The sequence below is a fragment of the Uloborus diversus genome, chromosome 10 (genome assembly GCF_026930045.1).
Source record: "Uloborus diversus isolate 005 chromosome 10, Udiv.v.3.1, whole genome shotgun sequence".
In the NCBI taxonomy this organism is placed as follows: domain Eukaryota; kingdom Metazoa; phylum Arthropoda; class Arachnida; order Araneae; family Uloboridae; genus Uloborus; species Uloborus diversus.
In genome coordinates this window covers 33,384,067-33,405,480 of record NC_072740.1, presented here as the reverse complement: position 1 = coordinate 33,405,480, position 21,414 = coordinate 33,384,067, and the positions used below count along the sequence as shown (strand labels likewise).

Sequence of the window (21,414 nt, the reverse complement as noted above, 5' to 3'; positions counted from 1 at the left end):
ATGAGGTTGAGATTTGTTTGAAATAATATTTGTACACAAATATTACGCAATGATGTTCTAGGGACCATGAAGTCTGAATTATTCCTCGAAGTATGACGTGAAATACTAATAGTCAAAATGCTGTCAAAATTTTCTCGTTACATGATACAAAGAGCTAAAATGAAATCATTAATAAATAATAGATTCATTTTTATTGCAAGTATTTAGTTATTTAGTGAAGCATATGATTTTCTCGAAAAATCTTAAGACACTAGCAAAATTTCCTTGGAAAAGGTATATTTTGATTAAAAATCAAAAATATTTTTTCCTCACAGTAATAAAAATTCAAAGAAAATCTAAAGGAAATTGCAGGAATGGATCTTATTTGCACGATTAAAAAAAAAACTTAAATGGAGCGGTCTCTGATACTTCACGTCCCCTATTACATCCTACTTTTTCACCTCCTCTGTTATGGGTTAAGACTTCAACTTGGAAGAATTTTCAGGGGATATGGCTTGATCCCCTCATCTCCATCCTTCGTCTTTGTCAAAGACAGCATAAAACGTTTAAGGACATAACTTTTGGTATCTATCTTTTCTTCAAAGCAAATACATTTTATAAATTCACTCATTTCTTTTTTATAAAATAAACTTTAGTACAGGAAATTGAAGCAAGATGGGTAAAGGCTGCAGCATCAAGTTATTGCTGGGCCTTGAAAACTGGCAATGAGCGAAGGGGGCAGCTAAAAACCACCATCTTGTTGCACCTTGGCTTGCACACAAATAACGAGAATACTGGTTACACTCATGCCACTGAGCGCTTATTAAAATTTTTTGAAAGACGTGGGTGATGGGGGTGGGAGGAGGGGAGCTAGTGTTAACTAAATCATCTGAATTGAAATATTGTTGGATTATAGGTCCGCCTTGCTTCAAAAAATTTAAGATGTGGCCCTTGACTAAACAAAGCTGGAAACCCCTGTTTTACAGCATTATAATGTCAACAAACTGTTCAAGATCATTCATTGTTTTATTCATCTCCTCTTTTGACAGCAGTAATTTTAATCATTTTCTGCATTTCTGAACTAGACACCATGAACTTCATTGTTGGTTCAGTAGTCGGAATCTACAGGGATGAAATCATTTGTATTATTAGTTCTAATGAAGGATGACCACGGAGGAGAGAGGGGAGGGGGATGCAGGGAAGATAAGGAACCCTAAAAGAAGAGGAACTTGCTTTGCCCTAAAGCTAAATGCCATAAATGTTTTATAGTTATTTATAGCAAACATGCAATTGAATATCAAAGCGAATTTCTTTCACAGAAAAACAATTTTTGTTTCGCCTTAAAAGAAAAAAATGCAGGCACTGTATATAAACAGGGCACAGTATTTTTTTATGTTTACTAATTTTTCACATTGACCGAGTTTTCATGTTAACTGACTTTTCATGTTGAGTGTTTTTGTGTTAAAGGTATTTCACTGTAATATTTTTAGCAAGAAGGGAAAATAAAATTCTCTTATTGCTAAACTCGAAATGTTGAAGAGCACATGATTTGAAACTCAAGAGTTTAATGTCTACGAAACTATTTCATTAATCCAATAGAATCAGATTTAAATGCCTAGGTGTATGCCTGATACCATTGGGTACATGCCAATGTCATTGGCTATAATTCCAATAGGTAAAGAAAAACAAGTTTATAAACATAACACAGATTATAAATCAAAGCCTGAGAGATAAAAGTAAATTAATCAAAATTTGCACTTACTTATAAGCAGCATAGCGAAAATATGATGTATTTTGCATTGGTAAAAACATGGATTCTGTGTCACTAAATAAAGTGTTGTCACTGTCCCAGATCCAATTGTTATCCCCATCATCTCGTCCACTGGTCCACCATCTAACAAATAAACATAATTATTATTTTTTTTTGCATTAAAATATCAATTTTTATGACAAAAATTTTAAAATATTTAAAATTTTAAAATTAAAATGTCTCAAAAAAAGTGGAAAACTGATCATTGCAAAAATATAATCAAAAAATTATTTTTCCATTTATTTTCATTGATACAGATTACCCAAGATCCGAACTATGGAAGAAATATTAGAAAACAGGGACTATTCAAATTCAAACAATGGTTTTTAATTATCTTTAAAAAAAGACTTTTGAATTTAGTTTTTATCTTGATTCCTGAAAATAATATTAACTATGTGGAAATGTCAGCATAATCCTGCAAATGTTTCAAGCAAAAAGTAAAAATCATGATGATTGTGAGAGAATTATGCAGGGCTGTGAATGACTCATGTTGATAGTGGGAAAATTTACAACAGTCCTGTAAACAGTGATGTAAAATACCCGGGTATTTATTTTTGAGAATAAATACCCAGGGTATTTATTTTGAAGTGAACTCTATTCACACAAAATACCCATATAAGTGTGTAATAATTTTGCAATCGGGTGATTTTCATATGCATTGACAAATTAAGTTTGACGCAATTTGAAAATTTTTGTTGGTATAAACATTAAAACTTTCCTAGGTATAAACTCCTTACAATTTATAGCTTTCTAACCAGGTGGTTATTTGGGAGTTAATTTGCTTATATTTTAGAAATTCCAAAAAACATCTTGACAAGTCACTGTTTTTCTCATGAGTGTTACCTTTATAAAACATTCTGTAATTTCTTTTGTAAAAATGAATAATCTAACACATTTTGATTAAACAATCTTAAATACTCAGTAATAAGTCAAAATGCTATAAATATTTACTTATTTAAGAAAGGTTAAGTATTTGTATTACTGTTTTTCTCATGTGTGTTACTTTGTTTCCTGAATAAAGGGTAAAGTTTATAAGAACGTCTTAAAATAAATGTAAAATATTTTCATGAATAGCTAAAAAAAATCCATATTGAAAAATTATTTTTAAGATTGAAAAAAATGAAAAGTTTATTAATACAAATGCTGAATTTTGGCTATAGTAACACTCATGGGAGACTAAAACTCATAAGATATGAACTCATCGATTTTCAGCTGTAATTCCTCTAAAATATGTAGTTATTTGAAGATCATATTTTAAGGGTTAGAGTTTTTCCTAAACAATGCAGACAAATTTCATTTTTACAAACATTAGCTTTGGGTCAGTGTTCGCTCTTCAATTTTTTAATAAATGTGAATTTATTTTATATATATATATATATATTTTTTTTTTTTTCTAAAATTGTAGAATGTAATTTTACATAGCTTTGTTCCAACTTTTTCGGACAATGCCCATTTTCAAAAAGTAGCTCTTGATGCAAGGAATATAACTACAATAAATTATTTTGAAGTGGCATACAAATGTCGAACTTGAAGGTTCAAGAAGGCATCTGATTAGTGTTTGACAGCTCTCAAAAATGCATAAAATTATCCCTGGGAAAGGGAGCCCATATAGCACTTATTGAGCTAGGAACCAATCAGCAGCAAAAGTCAACCATAATTTCCCTAGCAACCAAAGTAAGAAACTGAAGAACAAAATCAGCAAACACGGGGAACACAGGGGTTTTTAGAATGATTCACCATCTATGAAAATATGTAATACCTCGATCAGAGCTGTAATATGTTCAACACCCAGAATGCTGAATAAAAGTATCTTTACTACTGTAAATAAGTGTAATTTAGTTAATCAGAATGTCACAAAATCCAACCCCACAACCTACAAGTTGATCAAACTATGCCAAGCATTAAAATGTGGAATTTTTTACATACACACACACACACATATATATATATATATATATATATATATATATATATATATATATATATATATATATATATATATATATATATTAGGGTGGTCCTTATTTATATGGCAATTTTTTTTTTTCGGAATTCAACAAGTGACACCCCCTAGTTTTGTGACACTATAATAAAAAGTAATCTGTGCAAAATTTGAACTTGATCGGTCAGTAATAACACATGCCCCTAGGACATTGAACTTTAACACTTTTGATAATTTCCTCACAAATCTTCGAATTTTTACTTCAGACCCCGTACATTGTTTCTCCTAGATTTGCAAAAGATTTTTACAGTGAGGTAGCACTAAATTTATCTTTTTAATTACTTCATATCATCTAAAGATTTTACATTGAATAAGAATGAAATAGTGCTTTAGAAACTTTACCTTAATCGTACACTTTTCTCAATTTATCCCAATCATGAGCATTTTTCCCCAATAGTCTAGGACTGTCTGTAAAATAAATTGCTTTTGTGACTCATATTTGGTAAATTGATTGTGAAATTCTTTGATTAATTGTGCTCCTCTTTCAGTTGCATCATTCAGAACGTTCAGCATTTTATGGATATTTCTACCTTTTAAATAGCTTCCTTCAATTTGCCATGAATCAGGATTAAATAGGAAAACATCTTTTGGTTTTTGTAACTTATCAAACTGTTTTATTGACTTGTAATTGATTCTATAAAGAGAAAAATCTTTACTAAGAAAGTACTACGAATCATCTACTGTTATCTGACATTTTTTATACAGTCATCAGACACGTCTTCCTTAAAAGCAAACATTTTTTGGAGTAGTCTTTTCCTGTCTTCAAAGTTAATTCCTTCATCCAGTACAGACAAAGCTACTGGTTCATCCCCTAAATACCATAAGTGGTTTATGAATTTTCCAATCGCTGCTTCTGCTGCATGTTTGACATCATGTTTGTACACTGCTAGTTTTTTAGACACATTATATTATTTAAAGGAGCCTCGATTGGGTTAGTTGCGAAAAACCGTATTTTCATACAACATGTAACTGTAAAACAGCATTTAAATTATTTCTCTTCATGTAAGGTCAATTTTAATTGTTTCCTAAACATATAAATTTTCAAACAATTAATTACGTTTGTCACCCATCTGGCTCAAGGATAAGCTCCAGGCTGCCGAAAACATATTCCTGTTGGAGGGACTTCACCAGGTATTACTATTACAAGTTATGAGAATTCTCTGTAATCTTTCTCAATTTCGCTTTTTACAAACAATAATATGTCATCAACTTTGTCTTTTATAATTTAAGTGGTATGTGTACTTGATTGAAATGTTATATGTTCTGAATGATGGAGATCTTTCCACAAAATTTTCAAGCGCTTAAATAATGGAATATCAGGATTAGAACTAAGAAAGGCAAGGACTTCTTTAAAGACACACTCTGCAATACGATTTCAAGTGCCTGATGATGGCAATCCAAATGTAATGTATCACTGTCTGGTTTTTTCTCTAACAAATTGCATGCACAATTTATATGGCCGATATTGCAAGCCATTGTACCAAAAACTACAGCTTGAACAGTTAGCAATAAAGAGCAATCATCTAAGATATCATATACAACTGAAGAAATAGCTCAGGAATCCAGAGTAGCTGTTCACAACATTGGGACCTGCAGCAATCACGGTAAGCCTATCCGCGTTTTTTTCCCAGTCACATCTGGAAGTAGCTTTGTATCCCAGTGAATAACTAAAAAATCTAAATTTAAATTCATGCAATTTAATTTTACCTCTTGAAGATTTTCTCTTGCTCTCTTAAGAGATGTACGATTGATCACAAGGTCATTTGGATTTAAATTAACTATATCTACATAGGCTGTTAATTAATGAACAACATCTTTGTCCCTAATAAGAGTGATGAAAGGCAAGCAGATATCAATAGTTGTCAAGCTTTTTTGCGTTGTGGTAGACCTGATATAGAAAAAAGATTCAACAGGTTAGGATAGATACCCATTTTGGTTTCTAAATCTTTTGAATTGCAAGAAAAATTTGATGATAATAAAGGACTATGTACTGAAATAGAAGAGAATTAATTTAAAGTATAGATTTTTAAATTATTCCGATCTAGTTTTTTTTAAATTTATATTTAAGATATGGAAAATACAGTATATTTTTATGCTAGAGTAATTGAGGATTGTTCAAAATTTAAATTTTAAGAATTAAAAACTGCATAAACATTTGAGTATATTTATAACTAAAGAACAGCAAATTAAAATATAATTGCCATTACTTTTATTTATTGCATTGAAACCTAGCGACCCTATTTGCCACACTTATTACATACACAGGAAATATTGTAAATCAACACCCCCAAAGCCAAGAGAAGGCAATTTGATGTTGTGAAATATCATTCATTAATGGCCTAGGCCATTCATTAATGGCCTTTAGAATCCCTTGTGCCCATCTTGGGGGATGGATCTCCTGCCGCTTGGTTTAAAACGAGCACAGAATAGCGGCATGCTTGACCCAAGGCCATTGGTGTACATGTAGCAGCTGTAAAATGTAAAATTTTACAGAATGAAAGTGAGAGAATGATTGGTCTGGAAGTAGCAACATCTATTTAGGTTCAAAATTACTTTAAATATGAAATGTAAGAATATTTTTAAATAAAAATGAGAAAATCTGCAATTTTTTCTTCAAAACTCAAAAGAGGGGGGCTAGGAGCATGGGTTAATAGTCATGGATTGACTTAAAATTTTGCAAGGATCATTTACTTGTATAACGGAACAAATTTAGGGAGCATTGCCTAAAATATCTACAACTTCAAAAATAAGGACCACCCTAATATGTATATATGAGAAAAAATATATCTGTGTGATAAAGGTATGAGTTAAAGATAATACAATATTTATAAGTAAGGATCTACTCATTATTTGGGTGTCTTTTATCATGAGTGTTATTCCCTTACCTGTTAAAAGTAACACTCATGAGATTTATAGAATTCTTCACTGGAGTAAATTCTATCAGTGTTTTTGAAAATTTTACTATGTCTCTTGTTTCCTTAACAAAATATACATTACTGACTAATTGTATACTATACTTAAAAAAATATTAAAAAACAAATGGCTGGCACTCTTGAGGGGGGGATATGATTAAAATACTCTTCACATTGAATTGTACGGTTCAATATTCAACATATTAAGGAATGAATATTTCCATTTTTTTACTTACACATTCTAAGAAGAAACAACTATGGTTTCTCTAGCGCTCATGAGATATTAAAATACTCTTGACATTAAATTTTATACTTCAATATAAGGTTTATATTTCATATAATAATAAATATATAAATTATAAATAATATACATTCATTAATATAATAATTATATTCATTTTTAGACTTATACATTCTAAGAAGAAACATACATAGCTTCCCTGACACTGTTGCTAAATACGATAAAAAATATTTTCCTCATAAAAATGTAGTTAAGTTTGGATTGAAGTATGGCAGTCAACATGCCATTAAAAGTGAAGAAGAAAAGATATCATCTTTGTACCTTATAAAATCATTTCAAATAGGTATAATATAACCAGTCCTATGTCTAACCAGAGAGTTAGTAACTTAATTATGCAGAAAAAGTTTCCTAGTGCTAGGCAAAATAATAAAATAACCGGTATCTACTGAAAAAGACAGCTACATGAGGCAATGTCCAGAATATTACTCTTTCACAACCAAAGAATAAAAGTTCAGCCAGGGTCTTAAATGCAAACAATATTGAAGTATTTTGAAAATATTTTTTGGATATTATGGCATGATACAAGCTCATTCCAAGCAGACTTCGAAATTATGATCTGTCTAGAATCTCAAAACTCCTACCAGGCCAACAGTAATTTCTGAAAATGGCAAAACAACATTTTGATCAAGGATTTTTGAGAGAAGGCAGAGAAATTCCAATGTGAAATCAAGCCATTTGAAACTGTAAATTTTGTTTTATTTATGGTGATCAAATGTGCTATAAGCATGTCCAAATATACCCCATGTAGGGGCATATGTGGACGATTTTTGTAAATTTATAAAACACGTATATATATATTCACTAAGTGTCCAAAAAAAAAGTCCCTGTCACATTTTAAGTGTTCCAATTTTGGAAGAAGGTGATTCGATGAGTATTACAGATATTTGCATAAATCTTTGCTCGATGCAAGCTTAAAATGCGGGTGTTGCACTAGAAGACTGTTTAATTCGAATTAAGCATGGCTAGAATTGGTAGTTGTGTTCAAGGAAGTGATGTAACAGAGTTCAAAAAGGGGCAAATTGTTGGCCTGTACCAAAGTGGGACAAAATGCAAAGACATAGTTGAAATTAGTGGTATAGGATTGCGAACTGTTCAACGCATTATTAAAAGGTGGAAAGATGTCGGAGAAGCTACCTGTTCGCGACATCTTTGTGGTCGTAAATCAATTCTGGAAGAACGTGATCGGAGGTCTCTGAAGCGATTAGTGAAGAAAAAAATGCAAGAAATCAACCATTCAACTCACAGCACTCTTCAACGAGGAAAGTAAAACAATTTCCAAGCGCACAATGCGACGAGAACTTAAAAAATCGGGACTAAGAAGCTGTGTTGCAATAAGGAAGCCACTTGTGAGTGCCATTACTCAAAGAAAAGAACTGCAGTTTGCAAAAGATCATAAAAATTGGACTGTTAATGATTTGGGGAAAGGTCATGTGGTCCGATGAGTCAAGATTTATGCTCTTTCAAAATGATGGACACATCAGGTTTCGAAGAGAGCCACACGAAGCAATGGACCCTAGATGTCTTGTTCCCATTGTGCACTCTTTCGGAGGCAGTGTAATGATCTGGGGTTGTTTCTGTTCATCTGGACTAGGCTTGGCTGCATTGTGCCCCAACCAAATGAAGTCTGCATAGTACGTTAACATCCTGGATGATCATGTTGTGCCATCTATGGACTTGTATTTTTCTGGCGGTAGTGGTGTATTCCAAGACGATAACGTAAGAGTACACCGGGCTACAATTGTTAAATCTTGGTTCGGTGAGCACGATGCATCATTTTAACACATGATTTGGCCTCCACAAAGTCCAGACCTCAATCCAATCGAGAATCTGTGGGACATACTCGAAAAGGATTTAAGATCACACACACCAAACTTCCTTCATCTATCGAACATTTAGGAGACCTCTTAATGGAATTGTGGACGAAAATAAAAACGGATACTCTACAAAAGCTCACTGAAGCAATGCCACGGCGTATATGAAAGCTGTAATACGCGCAAAATAAGGTCCAACCAAATATTAAGGCATGCGACTTTTTTTTTGGACGCGTAGTGTATATACAAATATATATATATATATATATATACACAAATAATAATAATAATAAAAGTGAAAAATATTGAAAAGACACAAATATATATATATATACTTTTTTTTAATGTTGTCCCATCTTCTAATATTTAAGCATGCACTTTGAAGGGATAAGCCATAAGATTAAATGATTAGTAAAAAAAATGAGATAATAAAATGAAAAAAGGTTAGTTTCTGTATAAAACAAAAAATGGCCACATGCGCCCCCCCCCCACCTCTCTCCCCTACAGTTAGGACATGTCAGGGTATGCTTTGATACATTTTGCTACATAAAATGCATCAAAAAAACACAAATTAGAAATTTTAGTCATATTTTCTTCACAAAAGTCAGTTCTAAAAGAAAATAAAATGTGTAAACATTACAAAAACACAAGTACATTATAGCTCAATACCTCTTAATAATACACATTCATATTTTCTTTAACTAAAACTATAACTTTAAAAACGTATGTTCAATTATTTCAGAAAAAAGTGCATCTTAAAAGAACTAAAAATGTTACCAAGAACATTACTTCACAAAGAAAATAAATGCTTACTGTCTATGTTGAGGATCATTTTCTCTTAACCATTTGATTATAAAATTGTGCTCATCTAAATTATTAACAGCAACTAAGTCTGAGTTGTAAGCTCTACACCTATCAGAAGCATCAAGACGTGTTTTCAAGGGGGTGCGTGTAAATCTATAGCAAGAGTCTTTGAAATCCTCCCAATTTTTGTGGCAAACTTGACAATTTGCTGAAATAAAACACAATAAAATTATTTCTAAAATTCATAAATGAATAATAATAAACTAGTCAACCTGTGCGGAACTCCGCACTGTTCTTCAAATTATTTTATGTGGCTATCCACTCTTTAAATATTTGAAAGAAAGGATATTATGAAGAATTATCATATATATAATAGCCAATGATTGAGTACTGCTCCTAACATCATCAACAATGACACTTGCGCCATGGCATCCCCAAAGCAGAATACTACTAAATTTGCAACGCACGTCGCAGAACTGATGACTGAGCTGCAGAAAAATGCTACTCAAATGTGAGAGAAAAAACTCAAATTTTCTGCAGAAATTCTACAGATTTCTGTGAAATATCTGCAGAAACTGCAGTTTTTCTGCAAATATCTTCCAACTCAAGATAAAATTTTTCAAAAAGTCGGCAGATATCTTTAAAATACCATTAAATCTAAAATTCTTGGAAATTACAATAATTCGGCAGACAACTCGCAAAAAATGTTGAATTCGATAAGTCATCTGCAGGACCTTAAGATTTACTTTGAACTTAAAGAAATCTACAGAATTTGCGCAAAGCTTCTGCAGAAATTTCATATTTTAAATCTGAAAAGATTCTGATTTTTTTAACGCTTTTGGTTTTTCCCTCAATCGACCCTCATCCACTGCAGTTTCCTCCATAAACCTTTTTTTTTTTTATACATTCCAACGTCTATCGCCGAAAATTACGTGTCTTGTTTGAGATTTCAATCCTTTTGTATCCAGAAAATAATTCATTTAGAAAGTTTTTAAGTGTTTTATTATTTGCTACCCTAACTTGACTCATTTTACTTATTATTTAAGTAATTTATTATTTTTTTAACATTATTTTAATTTCTTAGAAGAATTTTTAGAAAATTTTGTATCTTTGCTCTTTTTATGCATTTTAGGAAGCATGTAAAACATTTTTGGAGAATCTCAATCGGTTTAGGTTCCACAGAGATGCACAGCAGCAGTAAAGTTTTAAAAAGTGAAAAAAAAAAAAAAAACTCCTGTATGAAACGATTTTGATTTAGGGCTCCCAATTTGTGGAAAAGATCACGTTTGTTGCTTGTGCATACAATGCTTGAAGTACTTGCTGAACAATTTTGGTCAAATGATTTTAGGTTGCAGAACATCGTCAAGTATTCTGCTTTGGGGCATGGCATGATAATTTGATATGTTTTTGTAATGTTTAAGATGCAGTGAAAGACTTTATTGTGACAAGGCTAACTTCGGTAACGTAACTGTTTTACTGGTAAGACTGTCATTTCAGGGGAATGAAGAAACGAAAAAGCGGTCAACAATGAACGCTATCTACTGTTCATGGAACAAGCTACCTTGATAGAAAATTATTTTCTGACCAGTTTAAATGAAATAGCCGGATCAGAGGGAGTGAGTACAGTTTGCGGAATAATTACTTGTTTGTCAGGTTGTCAGAACCAAAGAATTTTGCCGTTATTGGGTATTCTCTTGATTAGCTACTACTAATGTTGCACCTTTTATTAAGCCTTGTTTAGTGTTAAAATTTCTAATTAACATAATGATAGCACAGGGAGAGTCCCCAAATCTCTCCTCTGTACATCATCAAAAATCATCTAAAATTGCATTGTTAGAGCTACATTGCCAGTAACTTCAGGAGGAACACCCTATAATGTCCCCCCCCCCCCTCCTTTCTCAACACAATCAGAGGTAACAACTTCTTTTTAAAAGTTTCAATTTCGAAAAATGGATGGGAAAGCGTTCCTGAGCCTTTTTCATCTAACAATACCAAATATTGTCTACAGTCATTTGTATGACTACAATTTCGAAATGTTCTCGGGGGAGAACCCCTCTATTTCGGAATGAATATTATGCTAACAAATATGTTTATATTTCTAATACTCAGATCTATTTTGAACTCCCTGACTCCATTTTAAACCACAGAAGCTAAATCTAGTCTCTATATCTATGATGCTCTTGAAAACATTCAGATGCCACCAATTTTGCAGGCTCACCTAGTTTTTTGTCTTGCCCCCTTTTTCAGTGGTTACCTAAACCTCCAGGCGCCCTTAATAGTGGTACCCCCTATTACAGATACTCCAGTGGTACGCCCCTGGTGTCTATGTAAGAATTAATATAAAAGCAAATTTTTACAAATAATAAGTTCTTAAAACTTTTCCTCAAAGTAAGGAGCATCATGATGTGATTCAATTTTAACACTATATTGGTCCAGTTCAAAGTTTGCATGGAACTTAAAAATACAGGTTATTATTAAAATAAACAAATGCCAAAAATTCTACTCTTAAGTGATATTACCTCAAAGTTATCAAATTTTTATTTTTGATAAAATTATTGTAACTTTTTCCAGTTTTTATGTAAAAATGGTCAACTTCAAGGAGGGAGTGAAACTTCAAGATATTTTTTGAAGTAGAAATTCTTTTTGCATGATCAAATGTCTCCTCAAAAAGCAACTTTTCTGCACTATTACTTAGCGTTTTATCATATTTTCATTTTTTTCACTTTACCCTTATTGTACAACCACAGTAATATTAGGGGGTGCATACAGAGGGAGGGTTGCGGGGGCCTTAACCTCTCCCTAAACAATCAACACTCTTATGTATCCACATTGCATTCAAACAATTCATGTGAATAAAATATAAATGATTGCAGTAACCTTTTTAATTCATCAAAGTTTTTAAAGTACATTTCCCTAAAGCAGAATACTTGACGATGTTTGGCAAGGTAAAATCATTTCACCAAAACTGTTCTGCAAGTGCTTCAAGAATTGTAATACACAAGTGACCAATGTGACCTTTTTCAAAAATCGGGACCCTAAATCAAAATTGTTTCATACAGGAGCTTTTTTTTTTCAGTTATTAAAACTTCACTGTTGCTATGCATTTCTGTGGAACCTAAATCGATTGAGATTCTCTAAAAATATTTTATATGCTTTTTAAAAAGCGTAGAAGGAGCAAAGATGCAAATTTTATAAAAATCCAAACATAGGAGTCAAAGCACCTTAATTTTGTATGGCGTGAAGGAGGAATTAAAATGTTAATTAATAAATTACTAAAATAATAAAGAATACGAGTTGAGTTAAGGTAGCATATAATAAAACACATCAAAACTTTCTAAATAATGAAATAATTTCAGGATGGAAAAGGATTGAAATCTCAAACAAGACACGCAATTTTCGGCGATGGACATGTTTGAATATAGGTAAGTTTCCAAAACATACATTTATGGAGGAAACTGCAGAGAATGAAGATCGATTGGAAAAAATAAGGAGAAGGGGAACCAAAAATGGTAGAAAAATCAGAATCTTTTCAGTTTTAGAATATGAAATTTCTTCAGAAACTGCTGATTTTCAAAATATCTTCCAACACAAGATAGAATTTTTCAGAAATTCTGCAGATTTCTTTAAGTTCAAGAGAAAATTTAAAGTTCCTGCAGATGACTTATTGAATTCAACATTTTTCCTGAGCTTTCCGCCGAATTATCGTAATTTAAGAGAAATTTAGACTTTCTTCAAATTTAAAGAAATCTGCAGAATTTGGGGAAAATTCTGCCTTGAGTTTGAAGATATTTGCAGAAAATCTGCAATGTCAGCAGATTTTCTGCAAAAATTTTACACAAATCTAGAATTTCTCCAGAAAATTTGTCTGAGTTTTCCTCTCACACTTGAACAGAATTGTTCTGCAGCTCAGGCATCTATCTGTTCTGTGATGTATGTCGCAAATTTAGAAGTATTCTGCTTTGGGGGTACATTTGACTTCTTTTCATTGCTTATGAAATTAATTAGTAATGTTTTTGCCTTTTTCGGTGCATTCCAGGTCAATTTGGTGCTTTTTATTGACAGCCACTGTTTCAGAAATTTTTTGCATGTAAAACCATAATTTTGTTTGTAGGGAGGAAAGGGAATCATTCCTAAGCATGATCCCCCTCTTCCCAACCTAAATGGTAGTCATTATTCACCCTTCAGTAATATAGACTACAGTACATTAGACACAGTAATTTAGATGTACGATTCTGATGACAATTGAGATTGTTTCAAAAATATAAGCCTTCACATATGTAAAAAGTCATACATACCATATTTTGAAAGGGTGCACAATATGATGACTATGACAGCATGAGAAAGAAATGGCATAAACATGACTAGAACATGAAGCACAAGAACCTGTGAAAAAAACACACAACAATAATTCAATAACAGAAAAATTACATAAAGTTACATCAAATGCATCATTTGATGTTTGTCGCTTTTTGAAGTACAGGTGAAAACTGGTTAGTAGCCAGTAGACTCAGTTTTGTTAGTGGCCACTGGGGACTGAACTTCTACAAAGTCACCAAAGATAGCTAAAAAATAATAGCGTTTTAATGTTAGGGACTTCAAATCTCTAACCTTTCCCCTAACATCACCATAGTTAGCTCAAAATTGCTTTTGGAGCCCCAATATTGACACATTTCCAGGGAGAGCCTTTGTGCCTTCTCTGTTCCCCGTATGTCACTAGAGACAAAAAACACATTTTTAGGCCTTAAATTTAGAAAAAAACTCAGAGAAATTTCCTCATCCCCTCTGCAAACATCTCTGCATAGCTTGAACTTGCATTTCCACAAAATTCTTTTCTTCAAAGCAATAAATTAATAAATTGCAAAAAAAAGAATTTTCAGTTTAAACTTGTCAACTTACATTTTAGAAATTTACCTTTTTTACAACTATTTTCCGCATCTTATTGCCCACATGCTTGCCAGGGTTGTACAGTTTGCCCACCCCGGAAAAACTTCCTAAAAAAAACATTTCCTGCGCTTTGTCCACTTTTTTCAGGGATAAAAAATGCATTTAACAATAACAAAGACATCGTAGCTTGAAAAGAATAGTGTCACAACGCAAAAAAGCAACTTTTTCAGGAATTTTTTTTAAATCGTTGCAACTTGTAATTTATTGTTGTTTCATTCATAACAATGCCTAATTATTGAAATTCTTTCTTGAAAATTGTTTATACTATTCTTTTTGTCTATTTCACGCAGTTTTCATGTTAGCCTTTTAGGGTTCCCAAAACTTTTAACCAAATTTAGGTAAAATTAGATTTTAATCAAAGTTGCCATCTACTGGCAACTATGCTATCCACTACTTGTGTCTTTATTCCATATAAAATATCAATTTTTTAAAGTATATTATCAATTGTGTCACTATTATTTTCAAACGACGATATATTGATTCATCACATTAAGGGGACATTTTCACACCAAATTATCACACCAGCATTTGTACATATACAATATTATGTAACATAGTTAAAATGAAAAAATAAGATCAGTTTATTTAAAAGCTTTTTCATGTCATTTAAATTTTTTAAATTGTAGCATGTTTATAAAACAGATGAATACAGTGTAACTTCTATGAACGACCACCTCCATTGAAGACCACTTTTCCGATACATCCATTTTTCCCATAAATACCTAATGTTTAAATACCTCTGAGAAAGACCATTGAAACCTCTCACAACTGGCAAATCGTAAACTTCAGCATTAAAAATATATATATATAGGAATTTATGTTAGAGAAAACACAAAAACAGAAAGACAACCATAGAAAAGCAAAAGAACATTTTGTTCGCACACAGATCTGCTTTCTCTTGTTAGCAAAAGAGTAAAGACGCCAGAATAAGGGGTTAAAATCTATTCACTTGTGAGTCCAAACATGTTCCTTTCTTGCCCTCTCTGTTTTGAACATCAAAAATGTCAGAGAAAGGAGGGCGCTATTTTTTGGAACCTTGGTAAGCTAAGGTGGCACATGCACATATTGAGGCAAGTCAAGGGCGCGCCCCTTTCATTGAGGAAGGTTGATAAGAATAGAAGTTCTCTAAAAGGTTGTTTCGTGGAATTTCTTGGTTGCTTACAAGAGGGGGAGTTAGAATAGAACAGAGCATTCCTAGATTATTGAAGAAGCCAAAATCTACTTTTAGCACATTTGAATAGCTCAAGAATCTGTTTAGTGAAGTTGCATTCTGCATTTCATCAACACGAATTGCAGTCAAAATGTCGAAAAAGTGAGTAATCTCATTCTCGAGAAACTTGTAGAAAGTCATAAACTTATACAAGAAAGGAAAATTAGAAAGGAAATAAGCCATAGACATGGGAAACGGTTTGTTCTCACTCACTTAACTATATGGATCATTCTGAGATAGAAAAGTGATTCCTTTACAACCAACGATTGTCTGCTACTTTGTGGGCAAGAACTTTCCACCGCACATCCTATAAGCTTACTATCGGTTCGTTTTCCACAATTTTTTAACGGGATTTGAGTTTTGAAGTACTACTTTCAATGGAACATATTTTTTGAAAAAAATTGTCTCAAAATCATTTTCTCGTGGGAATTAACTATTGGAGGCAATTCCAAAACAGAAAATAGATTTCGCATCTTCCTAATTTGTAACTCATTTGTAATTTGGCATTATATGAAACATTAAAGTTTATACAACCTTTGTCATCAACAAAAAACTTATTTATAGTTTTATGGATTAGGGGTAAGCCAGTTTGAATCACTGCAAGGTTTTTTTAGGCTGCATCTCGCATCTTATATGAATTCTCGAATCTTTTTTAATAAAGGGATTTTAAACTAACATGGACATATCTGTGAAATTTAACGTATGAAATTTTCAATTCATAATTCGTAGGCAATTTATATGTACTCTTGGTTGGTAATAAATTATAAAATGTAAGGAAGCAAAATTGATATTACACGGGTTTGAAATCATAAGAGGATCATTCCATACAGATTCAACGGATGAGCAGCAAACAAAATTTTTGTTGTTCTTCATTAAATTATAATTAAAGTAGTCTTGCAATACTTTAGAGCCCCCCCCCTCCCATTTATAGATAAAAACACTCCGCATTTAACTAATTCAATGATTTAGTGCTCCCTTTCAAAATGAGTTAACTGGATAAATAACACAATTTCGAACAGCTGTACCTTTTTTACAAACCAAATACACAAAACAATACATATAACGTGCATAGTACTAGAATGGAATATTCAATTGGCTGAAAAATTTTATTTTAAATTTCATCCCCTTTTGGTTTACAGAGGTCTAAAGATGTCATTTTTCTCTTTCTTATCTAAGAGGGGCTGTAATATATAAAGGTAAACAAACACACAATTACAGCTATATTTTCTCATTAGTGTGACTCCAGTGATTAGTATTTGCCATATTTCACTTTGTGTTTTTATCCTCTAAGCAAGTTATGACCCTTTGAAATGTGTAAAAACCTTGAACTTTGGCCAGCTGCCATTATATTAATTATTAAGTTACAGCTACATAACTTAGTGTGTGAGACTATTATCTTATGCACTTTAACATCAAAATGTAAAATGCTCTGCCATGATTGTTATTCAATTAGATTTGGGAAAAAATGCAAAGGTCTAAAAGTCCCATTTTTGACTATGAAAATGACTTTTGATAACCTCTAAAAAATCAAGGGTTAAGGTTGGAGAAAAAATAAAAGTAGTTTTAAACATCATTTATATGCATCTTTTTGGGATATGAGTTTCAAAAAAATTAATAATGGTTGAGCGCACTCATCCATTGAATCTGTATGGAATGACCCAATAGCAATGATTTATTACTAGCAATCAGAATTAGTACTTTAAATTATAAGCAGTTAAGTTTACAAAATATTTTTAATGAACAAAAATGAGAAATGACCTATGGTGCTTTGTAAATCCCACAGTCACTTTCTGATCAGAATTAATAACAAATGTAATGCAATAAACTATCATAAATCACAAATATGAACAACTTGCAACGAAATTGTTGATGAAACACAAACATTTGCTATTACTTCCCTATTATGTTCCCCAACATTTTTGTACCTAACACACACATAGTAGAATACCAGTGGCAACGCGGGCACCATTATTTTTTTAAAGATGTTATTAAATATATACAAGCAATGTATGAAATAAAAAGTAATTTGAAGGTAATCTTAAAAAAAATCTTACATATAAAATAATTAAATAGTAAATAATGAAAGCAAGCTATACAAAGTCCGAAACTTAACATGTATTAAGTTTAAAGTCATCATGATTTTCGGAATTTTTTTTTTTTTTGGTCATTGTTTTGTAATTAGTGGAGCAGGATAATTTTTCATGGTAGTAAGCTATCATCATGGTGCTCACCTGTACTGCCAATATAAGGTATAGCCAGGCCCGGATATACAAATTCTGTCTCCCCCCCCCCTCATCCCAAAGCAGAAAACTACTAAATTTGCGAGGTATGTCGCAGAACAGAATGCCAGAGCTGCAGAACAAATCTGTTCAAATATGAGAGGAAAATTGACAAATTTTCTGCAGAAAATCTGCAGAAATCACTGGGTAGAAAATCTGCAGAAACCGTAGTGCCGAAAATCTGCAGAAACCGTGGTGCCGAAAATCTGCAGAAACCGTGGTGTCGAAAATCTGCAGAAATCACGGTGTCAAAAATCTGCAAAAACTGGTGCCGAAAACCTGTAGAAACTGAGGTGCAGAAAATCTGTAGAAACTGCAGATTTTCTACAAATATCTTCCAACTCAAGATAGAATTTTGCAGAAATTCTGCAGATTTCTTAAAATTAGAAGAAAATCTAAAATTCTCGTAAATTACGATCATTTGGCGGAAAGTTCGCGATGATGAACTCGATAAGTCCTTTGTAGGACTTTCCCAATTGATCTTCATCCACTACAATTTCCGCCATACACGTATGGTTTGGAAAGATGCCATCATTGAAACACCTCCATGATAGCCAAAAAATGTCTATTTGAGAAATATTCTTTTGAAAGCTAAGTGTAAACTAAGTGTAAATGTTCTTACTCACTTGTATTTCTTTAATAGTGAAAAGGCAGTTAATCTTGTCCCTTAAAGGACGCTTGTTTGAAATCGCGTATCGGAGAATCAACGTGTAAACATCGGAACGACGTGTTTCGTCATGAAGAAGGATGTGACGTCAGAGCACGAGTGGAGGCGATGTAATCTCCGGATGGCTCCGCGGCAAATCGAATGTTCTGGAAACATTCAGATTGGGCTCTTACGTACGCATATCCACAGTGACGTGCATTGAGTGCCCTGTATGATATAAGCAGGGGGAATGAGAAGGAAATCACCTTCTTCTGCTCACGTTTTCTCATTTTCGACTGACAATAGTCGTATTTTTAAGAGGATCGTTGAAGCGACGTCCTGCACTTAGGAGATGGCTTTTAGGATTTCGCCATGAGAGTTAGGGATTTAAAATTTTTTGAAACATTTTAGAATAATTCATGTTAGGGTGTTAAATATTTTTTGGAAAGATGTTCTTTTGGAACATGAAGATTGATTTGAGTATTGTTGAAATCTCACATACTTGTTTATACTATTTACTTAAGTGAGATTTTACTTACAGTTGTTAATTATTAGATTTATAAATAAAATGATTTAACCTTACAATTTGAGATCTGACATTTCATTCACTTGATAGCTACAGAAATGTGAAATAGAAAGGCATCTGCTAAACATGGTGTTTACCTTCCTTACGGGAGTTAGACACAATTGTCAAGTCAACAAGAGGGTTATGGGCCCAGACTGCCCTTCCCTATTCACATTCCGTCAGCTTGAATAAAGTTAATTTGAAGAAGAAATGTTGTTGAAATATCGAATTGAAATATGCAAGTTAATTTTTTTGAGCGATCTCATCGAAGCAATAAGATGAAAGATTTTATGGATTGAAGAAGATACGAAATTTTTTTTCAGTGAAGAACTATGTCCACCCAAACCGTTAAAATTGAAGAGTTGAACGACTCGAAACGTGAAATCGGGGTTTTTCTATAGTTAAAATTCATTTCTGTTTTTAGCAAAAAATATAAATTAAATCAGTTGTATGCCACACGCAAGGTTTATTTATTGCAATTGATACCCTTGAACAATATTTTCTGTCAATTTTGACAAACTGAGAACAGCTTTATACTAGAATGATTTCGAAAAAGAAATCAAAAATTTCAAACGTTTGATGATTTTCTAATTTCATTGCTTTATAAACAGAATGGTTATTTAACTTTTCATACAGAATTATGTATTAGTTTTAAAAATTTCTTTCTGATATGTATCTTCTTTAAAGCCATACCAAACGGGTCCGTAAATTGTTATTTTCAGGTTACTATTGCATTGCATGTAGAATACCATAACAACGTAACCATAACACATAAATCTGTTTAAAAAAATCCTCTACATTTATTGATGAATGTTTCAAGAGCCCCAACTTTCGGAAATAGTAAACAAACGTTTTTAGGCTCTCCTGCAAAGTAGTGAAACTGTGACATACGTTAGTCTGGAGCAATTAGTCTGTGACCAATTTCTTTGATAAAAAAAGCAATCAGGGGTCTGTCCAGGATTTTTCACAGGGTCCGTTTTTTGTCAAAATTTAAATAATTTTGTGAAAAATGAATAAATTTTGTGAAAAATCAAATAATTTCGCAAAAAAAAAAAAAAAAAAAAAAAAAATTTTTTTTGTTAAAACGAAATTTTATAATTTAGAGATGGCACAAACTGCATCAATTAAACTTAAAGTTGAGTGCTTTCCTCTTCTTATGTCGAGAATATCATTTTGGAGTTTTGTCTACTATTCTGATATTTGGCGGGGGGGGGGGGGGGGCATCGCTCTCTCAAGTATCAATATTTATCTACCATTCTACATTATGTTAAATTATACTACAAATATTTCTGTCCAGTATTTAAAATAATTGTAACAAAAAAATAAATAAATAACATAAAATTCAGAATAGGGTTCAGCATTTAACTTTGTGACCCAAGACACTCTTAAAAAGCACAGAATTTCGTTTAAAACTTATAAATTCCGTGATTTTTAATTGTTTACCTCTTAACAAAGCGTAATAAACATCAAAAAATTCGAAAAATCGGATTCCGATAGCGGATGCAAAGAGATCGCAATTCTCAAAGTGAAGGCATCAAAAGTATAAAAACAACTTGTAAAAGAAATATATTTTTGATAAAATTATTTTAAAATTGCATTTTAAGTCCTATGATAAACATTTCATTAACATCTGTGGACACAGTTGAAGCAAAAAAAAAAATAATAATAATAAAAATAAATAAATAAATAAATAAAATAAATAAATAGATAAAATAAAATAAACCATCTATTCAGCATTTTAATTTTTGACTCATAACAGAAAATGGAATTTTGCTTTCAAAACTTGAAATGAGAGTTCTAACAGAAATAAAGAGAATTTCATTTATTTGCATCCTAATAAAGCGAAGTTAGCTCGAAAAATAAACAAAATATGATTCTCATATCGGATGTTAAAAGATTGCATTTTTCAAAATGTAGACATCTAAAAAAAAAAAAAAACGGTAATTAAAAGAGTTTATTTAAAGTTAATCATCCTTGTTAGCATCGAAAAATCAAAACCCATATAATTTTCTCCCAAAATAACAATTAAACATCGCACCGCACCACGGTAAAAACGCAAATATTGCCAAGCTAGTAAAATGATGAGAATATTTTCTAATCAACTCATTATAAAGGTTCAACGCCAGATGCTAAGTGGTGATAATTTTGAAG

General features: G+C 32.1%; 1 protein-coding gene across 1 annotated transcript in view; it reads right to left on the bottom strand.

Annotated features, from left to right (window-relative positions):
* Positions 1-21,414, bottom strand: part of LOC129231400 (contactin-like) — a 92,111-nt gene that overhangs the window by 59,685 nt on the left and 11,012 nt on the right. Inside the window, exons 2-4 of the mRNA XM_054865705.1 lie at positions 13,915-14,002; positions 9,629-9,827; positions 1,742-1,873 (exon numbers count right to left, since the gene is read on the bottom strand). Coding sequence (XP_054721680.1) covers positions 1,742-1,873; positions 9,629-9,827; positions 13,915-13,978 — 395 coding nt within the window. The 5' untranslated portion in view covers positions 13,979-14,002. The remainder of the gene's footprint in view (positions 1-1,741; positions 1,874-9,628; positions 9,828-13,914; positions 14,003-21,414) is intronic.